Source organism: Pseudochaenichthys georgianus, chromosome 12, assembly GCF_902827115.2.
Source record: "Pseudochaenichthys georgianus chromosome 12, fPseGeo1.2, whole genome shotgun sequence".
Lineage (NCBI taxonomy): Eukaryota > Metazoa > Chordata > Actinopteri > Perciformes > Channichthyidae > Pseudochaenichthys > Pseudochaenichthys georgianus.
Genome location: NC_047514.1, coordinates 4792398 through 4812160, shown reverse-complemented (window position 1 = coordinate 4812160; position 19763 = coordinate 4792398). Strand labels below are relative to the sequence as shown.

Sequence of the window (19763 nt, the reverse complement as noted above, 5' to 3'; positions counted from 1 at the left end):
GCACATTGCTCTGGCAGACAGATCTATGCACATCCAGTCGCAGTAATAGCTTTCCGAGGCGCCTTATTGTCCATTTGAATCTCAAATCTGGATTTACAATAGTTTTTCATGCAGAAATGCAAAAGTGTCTTGCTCAACCCAACATGAAGATATCTGAGCTGAGCCGTATCATAACCTGTGGTAATGCACCATAGGTCTTAATTCTGCCTTTACTCCTCAACGTTTTACTAACTGCCTGATACTGAGGAGGGAACGGCAGGGAATGGGTCTCAAGGCAGTTAAGCGTTCTCATGAACACCATCAATGTCACAATCCCCATCGAGGACTCAATTAGCAGGGATCTCAGTGTGAGTTCGGCTGCAGTGTGAATCCATTTCAATCCTTAAAGGGCATCACGTCCCAGCTGGCAGGTGGGCGCATGATGCCATCAGAGAATCAAAGAAGAAAGCACCCAGGGTACAATAAACACAGCTAATAATAAGGAGAATATTCACCAAAACTGAGTCGGCTGATTGTTAAAAAGAGTACATAGTTAGCGGTTGTGCTTTATTGCATATGGCACAGATTTTGGAAAGTGTGTGAGGGTTTCCCCACACACATTTAAGACCCCCAGCTCCTATAAAAAGTGTATAATAAAGTGAGTTGCCAAATACAGATTATCCCACGGCCATTACATGACAAAACCATGCCTTCTATTACATTAGCCTTTATCAATCTGGAGCTCTGGCAGCACAATTACACTTTTTATTATTATTATTATTATTTTGTGTGGCATTTCGTAAAGAGATGGCTATTTAAAGGGGTTACAATTCGACAATTGTATATTGTGTGTATGATGAGGACTGATGTGTGTTGAAAGATTTAAGATATTGAAAGTGAAAATTAAAATGTACATATGATATCTGTATGGCAGACCCATACGTCCTTTCCTTCATAGCAACATAATATAGATGTGAATCAAAGTAAAGGTACACGTGTATTATTTTATATTACATCATTATTGTATACCTTGTTTTGTGTTCTTCCTCACTCACCTGTATTGTGACTATTCGTGGAATGGGCTGGCGCGTGTTGGCTCCGCCTTCAATGGCGATCCCCAGAGTGCTGGCGCTCTTTGCCACCCTCACCAGGGAGGAGGTGGGCTCCAACAGCCCCGGCTACAGCGAGGGGGGAGAGGAGCACAGGTTAAATCAGAAGAACATCATTAATGCGTATTTATAAACCCCTAATATTCATCACATCATACAACCTCTCTGTCTGCTTCCCCTTCCTGCCTCTATGCATACATGGATTGTCCTTCTTTTGTTCTTTAGAACATCCATAACGTTCACCTGTTTGTAACTTACAAATGATGTATCACTTGTATATAGACTCTTGTGGCACTACTTCTATTCTATTGTATTTTATTTACTTGCACTATTTCATCTGTTTATTGTGTTGCACTGTTGGAGGAGCCTGGGACCGAATATGTTCATCAACAGAACTAAACTGTAGCTATGTACGAATGACAATAAAAGCCTTGAAACTTGATTATACAGGTATGAGCTTCCTTCTGAGCACACACACTCTGCGTCTTCTCAATGGGTTTACACATTCATAAAGCCCTCTTCTCTATTATTATGTACATATTTAATCCTGGTGACCAATCCATGAACGAGCAATCATGTTGTGCAGTTTCACAAGTCAAAGGTCATAAGAAATAACCATTTCAAAATGCATGTACATTACGTATTCACTCTCGTAAAGCTTCTTTCACACTGGCCTCTGGAACCCAATGGGGGGAATCTTTCTCCTTGAGGGGTTTCTTTCATCTGTATGTTAATTTGAAACACGCTACTTGGATTCTATGTCCATATAGTAAGGGAAATATCAATGGTGTCGAGGTGGTGCAGAGGCCTATCGTTTTACTGCAGCTCAGGACTTTAATGCTCTCCTCTCTCCGCGCCCCTTTCTTTCTGTCTATAACAAATAACTGCAAACTGTGCTTTCCATCAAACGCCAATTTATCATAGAGTATGGACATCAAATCTGTGAATCAATGTTTTCGCTTACAGCTTGATGAAACAAACTCCTGATGTGTTTTCATGGCTGGAATAGGAATGAGTAGACGATAAAAAGCTTTAAACAATTGCCCTCTAAAGTTAATTCAGTTTTCTCAGGAGCAAAAAGAAAGTGCAATAACATCCAGCTTCCCTGGTACAAAGTAGATCCAGCCGTCACATCTCCTGCCTAATGATTCTAATCTAAAACAGATATGGAATCGACCGGCCCTCTCCTCATAAAACGCTAGGCTACTTCCATCCTTACTTGTTATTCCTCCCACCAATCAATAAGAAGAAGAGAGCACTTGTCAGAACGCTACACTGCAGTGAGCGGTGACATAAGTGATGGAATGAATGAATGAATGGATGAATGAGGAATAAACAAATGAGTGACACAAAGGAAACTGTGTGAGCAAAACAGGGAGGAGAGAAGAGATCACAGTTAGGGTTTGAGAAAAGATTCTGGAGGATTAGCAATAAAGCATCAGTTTATCAACGATGGTTTGTTTTTCAGCACACACACAATTCTATACTTGCAAGAACCCATACAGTAACTCGTAATTTATCCCTTTAAATACAAATAATTCTGACTATAACCTTTAAAATAGAGGCCCTTCAAACCTTTTCCGGTTTACAAAAATGCTGTCACTTTCCAAATGTGCCGCACTTCCTCACATAAATGGGTCCTCACAAGACAGAACTATGAGCACACACACCTAACTAATCTAAATACATTTCCCATTCATCAGAGTTTAACAACGAATCCACTCATCCATCCATGTCTGGCTCACAGCTGTCCTGAATCGCCCCCTCACCGGTTTGGAGGGGTGGTCCCCCCCGCCCCCCTGGGTGTCCCGGGGGTGGCGTGTGTGTGAGAAGTGGGTGCTGCTGTCTTTGCCGATGTGTCCTGACTCAGCTATGTCCACCCCGCTGTCCTCACTGAGGGTCTGGCCGCTGTCTGACAGCTGAGACAGAGCGCCACCTGAGGGTGAACAGCACATGGGACGTGAGGATGGGAAAACAACACATCGTCTATGGTGGGGATTTCATTTGACTATATAAAAGCAATACTATATCTTATTGTTTTAAACTTGCTACAACTTTCAGAGCGCTCTTCAGTTTAGTAGAACTGCTCAAAAGAATCACATTTGGAAATATATCTGATTTTAAGATGCAGTGACGTTTTGCATAGAGTTGCTATGATACACATTTTTCTGGGTAATGCTAATTTCAGTGCATTTATCCCAAATAAATACATATTTGGAGAGATAGTACATAGTATTTACAGTATACACATATCATACATAATAAGTACATAAGGTGACGAGAAACGGTGAGCAATAATTAGATTTGTAAATGTAGCAAAGACTATATTGGAGAATATGGAGCATACATTTAAAGTCATTGTTAGTTGCATCCACACTTGTGCATGTTATGATTTAAAAGATACCAATGACATGTATATTGGACTTCCGGAGCTCCACTATATGTCCCTCACCTCGAGCTTGGGGAAGGGGCCGCACCTCGTTGACGTCGGGCTCTGCGTTGGGCCTGTGAACCTCCACCGTAACAAACTGCTGCTTAGAGCCCGGAGAGGAGGGGGGGGCTTTGGACATGGACATTGGTTTAAAAGGAAGAGAAGGGGGTGGAGGAGGGGCAGGGAGTGGAGGTGGAGGTGGAGGTGAAGGGGACGGGGCAGCGGGTCTGGTGCCCCTGCCGGGGGACAGGACCCTGGGGAAAGGGCCAATGTTGTGCTGTGTGAGCTTAGACAGCTGAGCAGCAGCTATCGGTTCTCTCCCGGAAGGTACCGTGGGTTCTCTCTTTTTAATGACCGCGTAGTCCCGGGAGGGGTCCCTGGGGTGCTCCCGTTTGTGCAGTGAGGGTAAGGCGGGGGCGTGTCCTGGCTCTCTGCTGCGCTGGTGATTGGACGGGGCTGTGAAGTACAGGCCTGAGTGGGAGGATTCGGACGAGGGGCTTTTGTTGACCGGATCTCGTCTAGTTGGCCGCCTCTGCACCCCTGGTGGGGGCGGAGGCTTGAAGGAGGGGGGGGATTCAGCTGGGGTGGACTGTACGTCGTCCTGAAGTGAGAGGTTATATGCATCATTGATTAAGGGTGTAATAATGTATCAAGGCAATATATCCGGCAGAACAAAACATGACCTTACTGTTTTAATCAACATTTAATCCTGGTATTATTTCTTCTTCATTTTAATTGTATGTAGAAAATATCTGCCAGGTTGCTTTGTAACTTACCTGTAGTTGTTTCTGCAGTAATTAATTATTAAAGTATGTGTCCTATTGACGTTTGTTTGTTTGAATGACTGTATATTTACAAATGTAATGTTCATTTACTGTAAAAGCACATTTTAAACAGTGTTCTTTAAACCAATTTGAACTCAAACAATTGCATTAGACACCTGTTGAACCCTTTCAGTGAAAATAACAGCCGTCTAGAGGAACATTAACGCATCCAAACCATGTAGAAAACGTTGCTGCTCCATCGGGACCCTGTATTCAAATGTAAAAATGCTCGAACAAAAAACTGAACAGTGAGATGGACACTGAGACAGAGTGGCTCACAAAAATATGGACTGAGACATAAAATGAGTGTAAAAGAAAGATTGCAAAATGAAAAGGAAGTTATGATTTGAGCGGGAGGTAGCCTTGGACGACTGCAGAGTAAAAGCATTCTCCCAGATCTCCATCTCATCTCTTTCTGTTCAGAAGAAACTGAGCCTCAGATATCTCTTGTTGTTTTGGAAAGCGCAGACCTTTCTCTTTCACCCTGGTGGGAGGATAATTGGACATGCCAGGTGGCCGATCCTCTTTCCGACCAACAACACAAAAGGAAAGTGGAAAGGCTTCACCAACACTTACTTTCAAAAAGCACCGCCATCAGTCCCTATCTCAATACCTCCCTTTCATATTTTAATTTTCTCCCCTGTGTGGAATCCATCTTTATCACACCAGGGCTGCGCCTGCCGGGCTCACCAGAGAGATGTCGGCCAGAAGCGTGTTCAGACTCTCCGGGGGATCCGCCTTAGTACTGTCCACCGCGCTGTCGTTCTGAGAGACAAAGATGGAGGAAGAGGGACGCGAGGCGAAAGAGAGCAGAGACAGGAAACAGAGAGGTTGAGGGGAGAAGAGAGGGATGAAAGTCAGAGGGATGCTCAACACAGATGTGTGTTTACCACAAAACCGATGCTAAATTAGTTTCGGTGGGTGTTCCATGTTTCCTAGAAAAAAGGAAAGATGTCAATTAGGGCTGCTCGATTATGGCAAAAATCATTATCTCGATTATTTGGGTCAATAATTGTAAATGCGATTATTCATTGACTTTGAAAACATCCATTTATTGGGGAAAAAAAATGTGAACAGTATGTTTTTAACAGTTGATTACCCTGAACGTTAAGTTTAATTCAACTGAAAAACCAAAAAAAAAAAAAATGGAAAAAAATGTAATAATAAAAAAATTATCGTTTTATTTCGATTACGTTGTTTTCGTAATCGTTGCAAGCCATAATCGTAATCGCGATTAAAATACGATAAATTGAGCAGCCCTAATGTCAATAGATGTTTGCGTTCGCTTGTCAATCTTGAAATTAATAGGGAAGGAAAGCAATTAAGAAAGGCACACACACCCACACACAGATCGTGTCTTCGAGCTAAGCAAAACACACATGCCGGGAAAATCGATAGAGGGCCATCAGCTGAGTTCAAAGCTGGATTTGGAGGCTCACTCCCGGTGGCGGGGGAGAGGAGGTCATTGCAGCAGATCTGTGAATGATTTCCGAGCTCAGGGAAACGCTGAACTTCATTTAACTCTGCCACTAAACCAAAACAAAAGCCCCGGCAATTCAGCTTAATCACCGCTCATCGCCGCACAGGGAGCACTTACAGACAATCTATTTATTGCAAGAGTCAATCGACTTTCCACACGCGTAGACGCTGCTCTGCACTGTAAGCAGTCAGGCCACGCTGTGTTTGCTCGTGTGTGATCATGTTCATCTGGAGCTAACATCTATCGAAAAAGTGTGTGTGTGTGTGTGTGTGTGGGAGCATGTGTATCTGAGAGTACCCAGTAATCATCTCAGGAACAGGATTAATAACCAATGTCAACCAATGTGTGTGTGTGTGTGTGTGTGTGTGTGTGTGTGTGTGTGTGTGTGTGTGTGTGTGTGTGTGTGTGTGTGTGTGTGTGTGTGTGTGTGTGTGTGTGTGTGTGTGTGTGTGTGTTATGGTGGGAACACAGTGTGGAGGTTGACTGTAATTGGTTCGTTTGACTTCTGGGTAAGAATCAGATCTGCTGCTGGGGGGAACTATTTTCTCTTTACAAATTATTGTAGTAGAATAAAGCCAATTTTGTATGGTGACATACAAAAGCAGTCTCTCTCCCACACACTCCCCCCCTGCCTGTGTTTTTCTCTCAGCTGTTAACCAATCACAATGATGATTGTGATGGAGGAGCCGGCCAACGAACCAATCAAAGCAGACTGGGTTCTGGTTTCAGACGGAGGGTGAAAAGAAGTATGAGGAAACTAAAGATCTTTTGAGCATTAAAACATGTTAACATGTCACAATACAGGCACAAAACACAAATATGATCCAAAGTAAGCAATTAAGGGCCCCTTTACAAATGTGACAATGTCTGCGATGTGCTTTGTTTTCTGTGCAAAGGTTGATATGGTTGACAATAATTAATTCTACATTCTCTCAGCAGGAATTTAAGGCACCGTGATCACTTATCTGACGATAACCATCTCAAAGACAAACGATGATTTACTTTACCCGTAGGCTGCTCTTGTAGCTCTGATTTATGTTAGATCTGAAGCAGCAAATCACTGAGGAAGACAGCACCACGGATGGTAAACTGCAACAGTGGAAACAATCGTGATTGCAAACACTACAAATCTTCCCACAGTAGCCTGATTACCTCCGCCATGGAAGTTATGTGTGTGCTTCGGTTCCTTCTCAGCAGAACAGAAAAAACGAGGGTAAGGGTGAAGCATGGGCCACGGAACCCATTACGTTCTGGGCAAATCCAAAGTAAATCATTTTTCAAATCAGGTTTACAACAGGAGATAGTGGAAGAAAGGTGTTGAACCACCTGCTGCCGCAACTAGCGAGGTCTGGGCAAGGCCATGTTTAGATCAAGGGGCAACCTCTGGGAAAGTCAGCAATAAAGAGTTGCCCTTCTCTTTGCCCTGCTCTCTGTGTGTAGCACACAGCATGCAGAGAACAATGTCTCTACATCTGAATGCAACTACTCAAGCTGAAGAGTCTGCTTTTATACAGCTTTAAGGACACATGCTCAGTCCTGAGAACGTGACCCAAGACTCTGACAAAGGACCAGAGACCCATGACCAATCTGCAGTCTATTGGCAATGCTTTCAAAACATTATTATTTATACAACAATAAACCATTCCGTTCTCTCTATAATCATCATTTTAATAATGTCCCTATTTGGGATCATTTATATTCTAATAGGGGCGTGCCTTTGACTTGCTCCATGCAAACATAAGTCAGATCTAAATTGACATGTTCCTGATGAGTGTATGGTCTTAATAGCGAGTTTAAAGTTAGACAGCATGAATACATAGATGCTTTCCCTAATCTCAGACTCATAATAAAAACATTTCTTTAGGCTTTTAATAAGCATATAAGATGCCTAAATGTACAAATATCTTAAACATTTACATAGGAGGAACATTTTAATTGAATGTTAAATACAATTTTATTTTTGTTGAATCCTAAAGCAACGATGTGTTTGTCCAGCAAGCTGCAACTGGGTTTTTGTGTAAGTGTGTGTGCAGCTTCATATCCTTTTGAGCGTGGTTCAGAAAGCCAGTGTCGATATCTCCCTCCCAAACCCACAAAGCTCTCTAATCAGCTTTACGCTGCTGTGGAAGCAGTCACCCAGGGACCAACATGACAAACATAGACACACAAAGACACATGGATAGAATAAAGAACAACACACACACACACACACACACACACACACACACACACACACACACACACACACACACACACACACACACACACACACACACACACACACACACACACACACACACACACACACACAACACACACACACACACACACACACACACACACACACACACACACACACACACACACACACACCCACACACACACACACACACACACACACACACACACACACACACACACACACACCCACACACACACACACACACACACACACACACACACACACACACACACACACACACACACACACACCACACACACACACACACACACACACACACACACACACACACACACACACACACACACACACACACACACACACACTATGTAAAGTCCCTTCTCTGAGGGGGAAGCAGAAAGGTACAAAACAAAACATCAATGGAATCTCAAAGACAGGGACTGTTTGGCAGTCAACAGCATATCTCTGCTGTCAACGTGTGTGTGTGTGTGTGTGTGTGTGTGTGTGTGTGTGTGTGTGTGTGTGTGTGTGTGTGTGTGTGTGTGTGTGTGTGTGTGGTTACCTGAGTTCAAGTGGTCTTTTTAATCCATAGCATAACACTTGCTTCCACTTTTACATAACCATATTAAAAACTACCTACCAACATATTATATATATGTGTAACTGACAATAGTTTACTCACAGTATGCACGATATATCGGCGCATCATGGGCTGAGTATGAGTTAATGGGCGCCTAGGATCAAATATGCAAAAAGACCCGCCACTTTTACATAACGGTCAAAATTATACACTTTATTTTGTCCTTTTGAATCTTTTTGCACGCATCTCTGGGTGACACATACCTTTGTTTGCCTCTTTTTAGGTGTCTTTGTAGCTTTTGAATGTTTTTGTCATCTATCTGAGTAATTAAGAAGTTCTTTTATGTCCCATGTAATTCTTGGTACTTTTGAGTATCTTTGAGTGGCTGTTTAAAAGGTGGGTCATCTATCGGGTTAGTCGGACAAGAGCATATGTTGAAGTAATGCAATGCAATGTGTCTATCTGCGTGTTTCATGCACAAGAATGAAAAAAAACCTCAACGGTAATAACTAATTGATTGTAGATATAACTTCTAAATATTCCTTGAAACAATCTTTCCTCTCTGTAATTGTGATCCAATCCACACATGAGAACTCAAGTCTACCTGCACAGCATCAACAGAGCCTATTAGGATTGTGGAGAGACACGGCACTTTCTTCAGAAGCACGACAGGTAATGTCCAAATCAAGGTAGCGACGAGAAAAACAAGAAAGAAACACTGCAAACAAATCCACTGCAAAACCACACAGGGTAAGGGTCAGAGTGTGCTTGCTACACAAAGGACTCGACTCCTTATTTATCGTGTTTCCTGTACGTGTGTGTTGCAAAAGCATTCATCACTTTCAGCAGCGACTCCTACCTCCATCATATCTATCAGCCAGAGCAGCCTTTCCTACAGAAGGGGAGAGGGGAGGTTTGTTGGGTGAGAATGTGGGAGTAAGGGGGGTTTTTTTGAAGTGAAGAAAATATCAACCCAAAGCATCTCAGCATGAAGGCATTGAAACGTGTCATTGTTCAGCCTGACAAAGTGCACATCAGATGAGGATCTTTTCTGCATCAGAATCGGATAGAATCCATTGAAATATATCACACACCCTCTTTCTCTCTTTCACACACTCAAGCACGAACCCAGAAATAAATAAATCATACCAAACTGAACTGTTGCTGCAAAATGAAAATAGTAGAGAAATAGCATCCCATGGAATATTTCCTAATTTCCAGTTTATCCTGAAAATATCCAGATGTTATTTTCCCACATACTTTAAAGGTCTCCATGTGTGTCCCCTCGTTTCACGAAAAAATATTCTCTCTCTTTTTGTCCTGATCCATTTCTATAAAAACCTGTCTGAAAATGAGCTGATCAGATTTTGGCCACTTTATGATGTCATAACGATTCTTTGGCTCGTGTAACCATTAGTCAATCAGCAACTAAGGTAACCCCCCCCCCCCCGCTTATCACCTGCATCTCCTCCTAGAGCACCATTAGCCGCGTTCACTTTTCCCACAAAGGTTCATGCGAACTTAGTTCATGATCGCGTTCACACCAAAAAGAGCCGGTACTAAAAGTAGTTCATGCGAACCTTTTTACCCCCTCGAAAGTCCCTGCTAGAGAGCAGGGACTTTCGAGCGGCTCTTTTTTGAGAAAAGAGCTATATTCCTGATTGGCTGGGCGGATTGCAAACCACGCCCCCTAAAACTCCCAAAAAGTTTTGTGAAGCCGCCATTTTATTATCCTCGCATTAGCATTATTAGCATTAGCATTAGCCCAGCGCAGAAACGCAGAGAGACTAACTTATGGCAACACAAAATAACACATGGGAGCGGTGGAGATGAGGAGGTGTCGGCGTTCTGGCGATTTACTCGGAAGGCTTCAGTAGAAGCTGCTGGGACTCCCAGCAGCTTCTACTGAAGCCAGTCCCCAACTCCGGGGACTTCCGGCCGGGGACTTCGGGTGGCAGTATACGCCGTGAAGTGGTTTGCGGCCTGCCAGTAAACCCAAAGCAGAAGAAGAAGAAGTGACGTCAGCGGCTTCATTTGCCTAATCCACCCCCAGGGACTTTTTCCGGTGTGAACGCGATCCGTACTTAGTTCATGCGAACTAAAGAGTTCGCATGAACTAAGTTCTCATGAACCTTTGTGGGAAAAGTACCGCAGTGTGAACGCGGCTATTGTGTTCTTTTTAACCTAATATCTCTCAGAGGGGCGTGGGGAGGGGCTCCTAATTTTCATCTAAAGTAACAGACAGAGAATCAGCACTTTTGAAACAGAGAGGATTATGGGTAATGCTGCAATGATCTGTTTGGTATTTCAAGTCAAACACTTCAGAGACATGTTTTATATATATATCTGAGAGCTGTAATATATTGATGAAAAACAGTATGATAGGGGACCTTTACATTAAGAAAAGACTGCCTGCACTATACCAGAAGGTGCCAGAGAGGTATTGAACTGATAAACCCAGCCTACCCGTGCAGAGCTGAGGGTGGTGTTGGTCATGAAGCTGGCTGAAGATGAGGTCAGAGTGTCTGGGTACGACACCATGGACAGGGAGTCTTGCTGCAGTGCCGTGGCTCCGGCTGGCCCCTGTCGCGCTTTAAGAGCCTGAATTTCTCGTCTCAGCACCAGCGCGTCAAAGTGCTCCAGGTCCTGAGGGGTGACCAGGCCTCGAACCTCTGACAGCAGAGAGAACTGGGGGGGGAGGGAGGGACAGAGGGGGAGACACAAGAGGGGAGGAGAGGTATGATGCAACAGGCTTAGGGTGGGTCGTACAAACTAGGATTCATTTAAGGACTGAAACGAGCTTTTTTCTACAACTGTGATACACCAAAAGTTGTGTTTCATCCAAACCCTGATTTATTGAATGTTGCTGAGATCGATAAACTTAAACCATATCTTCAGGAGAAATAAACGTCCCTCCGACTGAGTTTTCTGAGGACTTTGTGTTGTGACCAACAGAAACAGTTTAACAGCTCTAACATCTTATTTTGAGAAGATTTGGCATTTATGGATTCTCAGTATCAAACTTTTTAAAGCAACAAACAGGTTATTGTTTCGATGTGACTGCTTGAAGAAGAACTATTAAAGGTCCTGTTGATGGGATGTCGTCATACATATAGACCTCACTAGTTTTGGCCTAAACTGTACTTTATGCTGATTAATTCATTAGTTGTATCTTGTCTTGATAAGAACTGGTGAAGACAAACAAGGGGAGAAAGTGAGGGGATGATTTGCAGCCTCAGGATTGAAATCGAACCTGTGCTGCTATGGACTGTGGTATTGACCGTATATCGAGGCACACTTTTCCATGTGAGCTACAGTGTAGCTCAATTCATGGTGATTTAAAGGGGACATATTGTACTTATTTGAGATTCATACTCTTTCATAGGGGGGCGGAATATTATAATAGGCCTGCGTGGGGCATAGAAAGCGGAACCAAATCTGAATGGCTTGTTGAATTCCTTATTTACTTACCAGGAAGCTCACACGTAACTGACAGGGTAGTGTTTTCCTGACAGGGTGTGGGTTGGTTGCACGCCAGATTCCAACATGTATGTTCACAAGCACTTAAAGGTGGGGTAGGTCATTTAGGAGAAACCAGCTCGAGATCGCTAGAACTTGAAAATACACAGCCGGAACAAATCTGCCACTTCCTTACAGAGCCCCTCCTCCAACACACACGAACGCGCACATGACCAATGAGGGCACGAGATCAGTGTGTGCACAGATGGAAGGCTGACAGGCAGGTAGGCCATCCAGTTACTTTAGCCGGGCCGGCTCAGGTGATTGGTCGTGCTTTTTACAGCACTACGGCTTCCACAGATGAATTTTTGTTATGGATTTTTTGTCAAAGCACTTCAGATATTCATTGCTATCGGGATGTTAAGAGCATTCCATGGAATATGACAAAAAGTGTATCTCGAGCCGGTTTCTCAAACTTACCTACCCCACCACTAAAGAGTGATTTTATCATGCCATTTCCCCTTTAAAACAACAACTTTGGTTAGTTCATTAAACTGAATAGTGAGTGTCCTTACTAATGGGATCAAATGTGAATGTTCCTAAATCCAAACCAAGATTTAGGCAGTAAAGGAAGTCTACAGAAGACCTTCTGTACTGTAGGTACATGTATCTGAAATAAAACGCCTTTGATTTATTTTGTTTCTTTACAAGGTGAACTACTGCAGACTGTGAGAAAATCAAGAGGCTTTTAAGATCAGGGGATGAAAGAAAAACAAAACAGTGCTGTAAGTTTATGGGAAAAAGCCTGGATATAAATCTCTGAAGGTCTCAGAAAACTTCAATTCAAATCTCACACCGATCCCACACAGACCTACAGGAGTGCAGAAACAAGCCTTCACCTTTGCGTGCGTGTTGAGCAGCTCAAACAGCGCCACCACCAGCTGCTCCACCCCGATGTGTCCTTCCCGGTACTCCTCCACGTAGTAGCCCATGGTCTGCCGCTCCACCTCCGTCAGCAGGTGGCGCGCCTGCTCCTCCAGCATGGCCCGCGTCTGGTTCACCAGGCTGGACAGGGTCACCTGGGAGCCCGCCACGCCTTTATAGAAACCAGGCTGGTGGAGATGGAGGAAAGAGTGGATAATACATTCTTACAAATATATTCATTGTTTATATTGTTTGCTTTTTTAGAATGTTTCAATACTTACAATATGTTACTTGACTTTATTACTTGTTATTATGCTAACCCAGCACTGGATTCCTTTTGTTTTTATGTTACTTATGTGTCCTATACAATTACCGGTCAGAGTAGTGCTCTGTTTTTCTGTCCCTAAACTGTGGATATCTCTCTGTATTTATAAAGTGGATTAAAAGAGTTTCATCATTATGTAACGGAGCTGATCTTTGGGGCCATAGATCTCGGCCTCCGTTACGGATTGTGTAGCGTCCTTATTGGCGAATTGAAAAGTGTTCCCCTTCCCGTCTTGTCTGTTGCTGCTGATTGTGTTCACCTGGTGCCCTGTGTCGTCTCCTTCCCCCTCACCTGTGTCTTGTTGGCTTGATTAGTCTGTGGGTATTGAGGCCCATTCCCAAACCGCCCCCTACACCCTACCCCTCCGTTTGCGCGTTCACGCGGAGGGTCCGCCATATTAAGTGCTGTTCCAAACCAACGAGTGTGGAGCGGTGTGGAGGGGGAGTGGGCTCTCAAGCCCTCAAACAGCGAGTCTGCAGCGGTGCTGACTTGAGACGGGTCTCTACCTGACCGGAGTCACGCTGTGTGTGTCCGTCAGGAAACACGCTGTTAACAAGTAGTTCCAGCAAACATCCACTGATAAACTGCGATGTTAACAACCTCATGATGACCTCATATGTTTTTAACTTAGGATCAAACCTGTGTTTAGTCTAGAAAAAGGTAAATGTGTGCATTTTATTATAAAGTTGTGTATATTTACAGACCGTTGCAAAAACTAAGAAGCTTATCAGCATCAAGTTTAAAACTAAAAGACAAAACACAATGAAAGATGTTTGGAGTTTTATTTGAGTTATTCATTTAAACTTTTTGTCTAAGAGATGCTGATTTGAAACCGTTGTTACATACAGTTACGGCATTTCCTGTTTCTGCCGGAGAGAGGGGAGGCCGTCCCAAAGCTTGCTGCTGTGTTTACTCCCTCCATCTGACAGGAGGGAGCCTCGTTGAGCTGCGAGTGTGGCTACAGACGGAGGGGTAGGGTCGAGGGAGTGGTTTGGGATCGGGCCTTCGGCTCTGTGTTTCCTGTTAGTGTGGGTGTGAGATCCTGGTTGCTGGTGACGGTGTTCACATGAGACAGTCACATTGAGGCTGTGTATCATGTACCACAAGGATGAATAAATGCCCACACCGGTATTTGAACTCTCTGCCTCCTTGCTTGGTCGGGCCGCTCAACAGTCAGCTTCACATTAATCCCGATTGTATTTCTGAGTGAGGTTTTAGCCCGAGATTTAGATTTGATCCCTGGTGTTATTTATTTTTACCATCACCACCATGTGACAAAAAGTTTCACATTTAAGATTCTACTGAGCCTTTTCTAATTTGCGAGTAAATCAGACCAAGAAAACCAAATCAAAAACCCCACACTACCAGGTGTGTGGGCGTGTATGTGTGTGTGTGCGTGTATGTGTGTGTGTGCGTGTATGTGTGTGTGTGCGTTTCCCAGCCACTGAACAACACATTCTTCCTACAGGGAATGTCCTTCATTCTTCACTCAGTGTTTTCATTATGTGAATTGTATGCAACAAACACCAACTCAAATTCCATGTCTGCGAAAAAATAATGTGCAATAAACCCCTTTTCTGATTCATACGTGATAAGAAGGATTTATGGAAAAATGGAAAAGAGAAGGGAAAGATGTGAGGAAAGGGAGGGAGGGTGGACAGAGAGAAGAAGATGTGAATAATGCTGTTGAAGAGGATGGAAAGAAGAGGATGTGGAGAAAGAGGACAGGCAGATGTTTGGCTTAAACTGTAAGGACGGTGGTGTTGGGGTTTGAGGAAGGAGGAGGAGACAAGAGGGAGAGTAGGAGGAAGAAGTGATGGATAGAGAATTGTTACGTACTCCCCCCCTTTTGTTGTCCTCTTTGTTCTCTCTGCTGTGCAGGTACACCTGGCTCCGCCTTCCCCAGGTGTTCCCAGTGGCCAATCAGCCGAGCGTAAAAGAGGAGACTGAAGGAGAAGGAGGGGGCCGATCACTACTCCGGATGTCTCTGCTGTGGCAGAGCTCTTTTGCCTTTTTGTTGTATTTCCTGGAGGACGTGTTAGAGTTAGGTTTTCGCGGCTTTATTTCTCCCGTTAGGTTCTGTTGGATTTTGGGTAGCGGAGGAAGGCTCTGGATCCTACGGCCCGTGGTGTGGTTGGCCCAAGTCCCCTCCTTCTGTTTGTTTGTTTTACCTGTCCTCCAGTGGAATGATTTAGTATTGTGGCAATACATGTATGATCACAGTTTAGTGCCTACGTATTGTGTACTTTTGTTTTATGTTGCGGACTGCCTCACGAGCCACTACTATTGAGTAGGGAGGCGGGTCGTAACAAGAATGAAAAAGCAGAGATAGAGGGAGATAAATACAAAGGTGACGGAGGAGCAGGTGGGTCAGAGAGGGGCAGAGGCAGGAATCACATCAGAAAAAGAGCAAGTACATTCCTCACCTATCATTAGTCTTTCTGTCTCCAATGTATAAATTACCATCCGCCTGCTGTCCACCCCCCTCTATCATTAATGCTTTGAGGCAGGGCCGGCCCTCAGCATAGGCAGTATAGGCGAATGCTAAGGGCGCATCAACCCATAGGGGGCGCCGAAAATGGGGGGGGGAAAAGAAGAATAAAAAAATATATATATTTTTTTATTTCATAACAACACAATTTCCCGATTTTGGATCAACAAAGTACATCTTATTATCTTATACTAACAGAACTACGACTATATTGCGTACAGCGCCCATAAACTATGGCACACACACCCCCAAAATCAAGTTGAACTGCCCCAGCCCCAGTAAAAACCAGAGTTTATGTGAAATTGTTCTTTTTTTTTTTTTAAATAATGGTAGTGTGCAATTATAGGTTTTAATGTTGTATTTGTGTTAATTTAAAATAAATCAAACTCCCAAAAAACGTACACAGCTCCCGGTGTTTTTATTAACATTGGAATTTACTGTGTAAGCGGCCGCGGGGGGAGAGCTTTAGAGAGCTCTCTCCTGAAAGACTGCGAGGCTCTGATAACCTCAGCTCAGTGAGGTAAAGGCACACCTTTATATGATCATTATAGTTATAAAAATAAGAGAAAAACAGGTATAAAATACTATATGACAGTACAAAAAAGTTGTTATTAATAAACAAGAATACAGTTTGAAAGGAGAGTGATTTGTAAAATATCCATAAAGAAAAAGAAAATCTGCTTACAGTTCTGTTTCATCTGGGTGTTGAGAGATGTATCCATAGATTTCCTAATGTTGCTCTCAAAGTGCACCAGATTGATGCTTTTAACTTCAATATTAAAAAAAAAAGTCTTCCCTGGGGTGCATGCCCCCGGACCCCCCTATAGGAGGTGAGGTCCCCCACCCACACTTAAATCATGTTCAAATGGATAGGAAACTAAATACAGTTGCACACATCTTGTGTCCATATCTTTCTGTTTTGGTGGTCATGCCACAACACGCACGAGTCATAGTAAGTGTCAGTGTCTGCATTTGGGGAGGGGGGCGCCAGCTAAAATCTTGCCTAGGGCAGCAAATTGGTGAGGGCCGGCCCTGCTTTGAGGCACCAACTCCACAGCTTGCAGCGAGGCAGCAACTGTGCCTTTCACACGTGGGCAGTTTCTTTGCTCTTACAGCTTTTAACTCCGTCCCGCTGTGGCAGCTGGCTGCTCTGCCCGTCAGAAGGACCTCACTCTGGCTCTTGACAAACCGACGAGCTGCCAACTATCACTATCTGCTCCTTTTTCCTCTCCTCTAATTTATCTGCTCGCTTCCATGCAGCTTCTGCCTTAATGAACTGCTTAATCAAAGACACCACTTCAAAGTCACAGCTTCGGGGGCTGAATCTGCGTGTGTTTGACGGGAACAGGAAGAAGAAGCAGGCCCGGCGCCACCTCCTCCTCCTCAACTCCCTCCCGCGCTCATCCATATCAACAGCTGTAGTCGTCCCAGTGTCGAGCCAAGAACTGTCTATTGCACAACGTGAATCTTAATGCTCTCAATGCTTACTGGGACATTTCCTTCTGGCTGTTACTTAAGTCAAGGGGCGCCATGGAGCGATCCAATCGGCATGCGGCAGTCAGACTGTCTCTGGCTGATGTATCAGAGGGCAAATCAGACAAGCCCCCAGGAAGTCTGCGGAGTGTTGAAGCAAATGTTTGTAGTCGCCAATCCATGGTAATACAACTTCGGTATCAGTGCGCTCAATCATTGGGCCCAAACTGACTAAGTGCCATTGACTAACATTGGAAAGAGACATCTGTTAATCAGTAGATATAAAAAGTACAATCACTTGAAAAGCCCTTACAGTCCTGTGCGCCTGCATGTAGCCAACAGGCTGCACAACAAGGGGTCAACAATGTGACACAAACTGGACATAACACACACACGGACACACACACACGGACACACACACACACACACACACACACACACACACACACACACACACACACACACACACACACACACACACACACACACACACACACACACACACACACACACACACACACACACACACACACACACACACACACACACACACACACACACACACACACACACACACACACACACACACACACACACACACACACACACACACACACACACACACACACACACACAGCAGGAGCCAGTCTACCTACACATCCTCTGCTTATCTTGGCTTATTATAAGCAGGTAAACTGTGACTATGTTTTTATTTTTAACATTCTCTTAATTTCCTGCAACGCCTTCAAACAACATGTGGCGTTCTTTAAAGCTTCTAGGGGATTTCTAGAGCAGCTGCAGAGCAGGTTGATGGCTATGAAAGAGCATTGGGCTTATATATTAAAGCAACTTAAGTACAAGACATGGCCAAATGTATGTTGACACTTAAGCATTGCACCCAGAGTTGTTTGTAATCCCTGTATCACTGCTCAGACCGGTGAACACTTTTTACCCTCGTCAGATAACAGTGGATTCACACGGGACCCAATCGGTGGGGTTGGTGCGAACACAGACTCTCTGGCTCGGGCTTTGAATTATCGCCTCTCTTCTTTCTGCATGGCCCTTAAGCCCTACTGCAACATATCTCTCCCTCCTAATGCTCTCTTTCTCACACACACACACACACACACACACACACACACACACACACACACACACACACACACACACACACACACACACACACACACACACACACACACACACACACACACACACACACACACACACACACACACACACACACACACACACACACACACACACACACACACACACACACACACACACACACACACACACACACACACACACACACACACACACACATCGCTTCAGGGGACATTACATTGATTTACATGCATTTCCTGGAGACTTATCCTAACCTTAACCATAACCAACACATGCCTTACCCTAACCCTTAACCTAACCAAGTCTTCACCGTAAAATTAATGATTCCCCTCATGGGGACCTCCAATTTTTCCCCATAAGGGAGGCGAGTCCCCACACGTGACTGTGTAAACAGATGTAGGTCCCCACAAGTATAGTAATGCTAGGCCACACACACACGCACAGGCCCGCACGCACACACACACACACAAATATGTATATATGTTCATTTTAATGCATTTCTTATTTTATATTTATTTACCATTTTTAATTTGTATCTTTGATTTTATCCTCCATTTTATTAATCTGTGCCGTCCTGTTTTTCAGTCTGTTGCTGTTAAACTACTGAATTTCCCCACCAGGATGAATACAGGTCCATCTTATCTTATTTGATGGTATCTATATGCAGACGCCTCATCATGTTTTTTGTATAATCTGTATCCAGTTGTCCTTATACAGTACTTCCATGAGATCAGCACTTGAGGGTGTTAATGAAATCGGTATCATTTACTGGAGTGGAACACGTGCAGAGTCCCGCTAACGAGCTCCTCTTGCAAGCGGACGGAGAGAGGACGCCTTACTGTAACGCCATGTTACAGTTAACGGACATCCTGTTAGACGTGCTGGCTCTTGGACTCGATCCGTCTCTGAGGTCATTCTCTCGTGAGTTTCTTGGATGCCAGATAAGCCCTTTTACCACAGTGACCAGAAACAACGCTGACCACTGCCAACATCTAATTGATGAAGAGGGAATCTGATCAAGCTGGCCGTGAACATGTCACCTGCCTTTATCTCTGCTCGAGCTTTTTCCATTTACCAATACAAAGAGGAGGAACACGTTTCAAAAAAGCATTTTCCAATAGATATGAAACTATTCGCCCGTGTGTGTTTTTTAGAATCACACCTCTATTGAACATTAACTTTGGAGACACAAAAACACTTCCCTCAAACCCTCTCCCTCTACACTGTGCTTATCTGTAGCCATGACTCACATGATCTCATCCTGTGACTCAGCTTATCTTCCCATCTCATCAAATGGCATGAGTAACTCTAAAGTCACACTAGTTGAAAAAAGAACTCTTTTAGAAAGGACGCA

At 43.9% G+C, this 19763-nt stretch overlaps 1 protein-coding gene across 3 annotated transcripts in view; it reads right to left on the bottom strand.

The window, feature by feature from the left end:
• Positions 1–19763, bottom strand: part of whrna (whirlin a) — a 201616-nt gene that overhangs the window by 9526 nt on the left and 172327 nt on the right. For 2 of the 3 annotated variants that reach the window (XM_034095925.2, XM_034095926.2), the window contains 6 exons: positions 12965–13177; positions 11073–11294; positions 5034–5108; positions 3541–4120; positions 2858–3024; positions 1035–1157 (listed from right to left, as the gene is read on the bottom strand). In XM_034095925.2, the coding sequence (XP_033951816.1) occupies positions 1035–1157; positions 2858–3024; positions 3541–4120; positions 5034–5108; positions 11073–11294; positions 12965–13177 (1380 nt within the window). The remainder of the gene's footprint in view (positions 1–1034; positions 1158–2857; positions 3025–3540; positions 4121–5033; positions 5109–11072; positions 11295–12964; positions 13178–19763) is intronic. The other variant, XM_034095927.2, reaches the window with a different exon arrangement.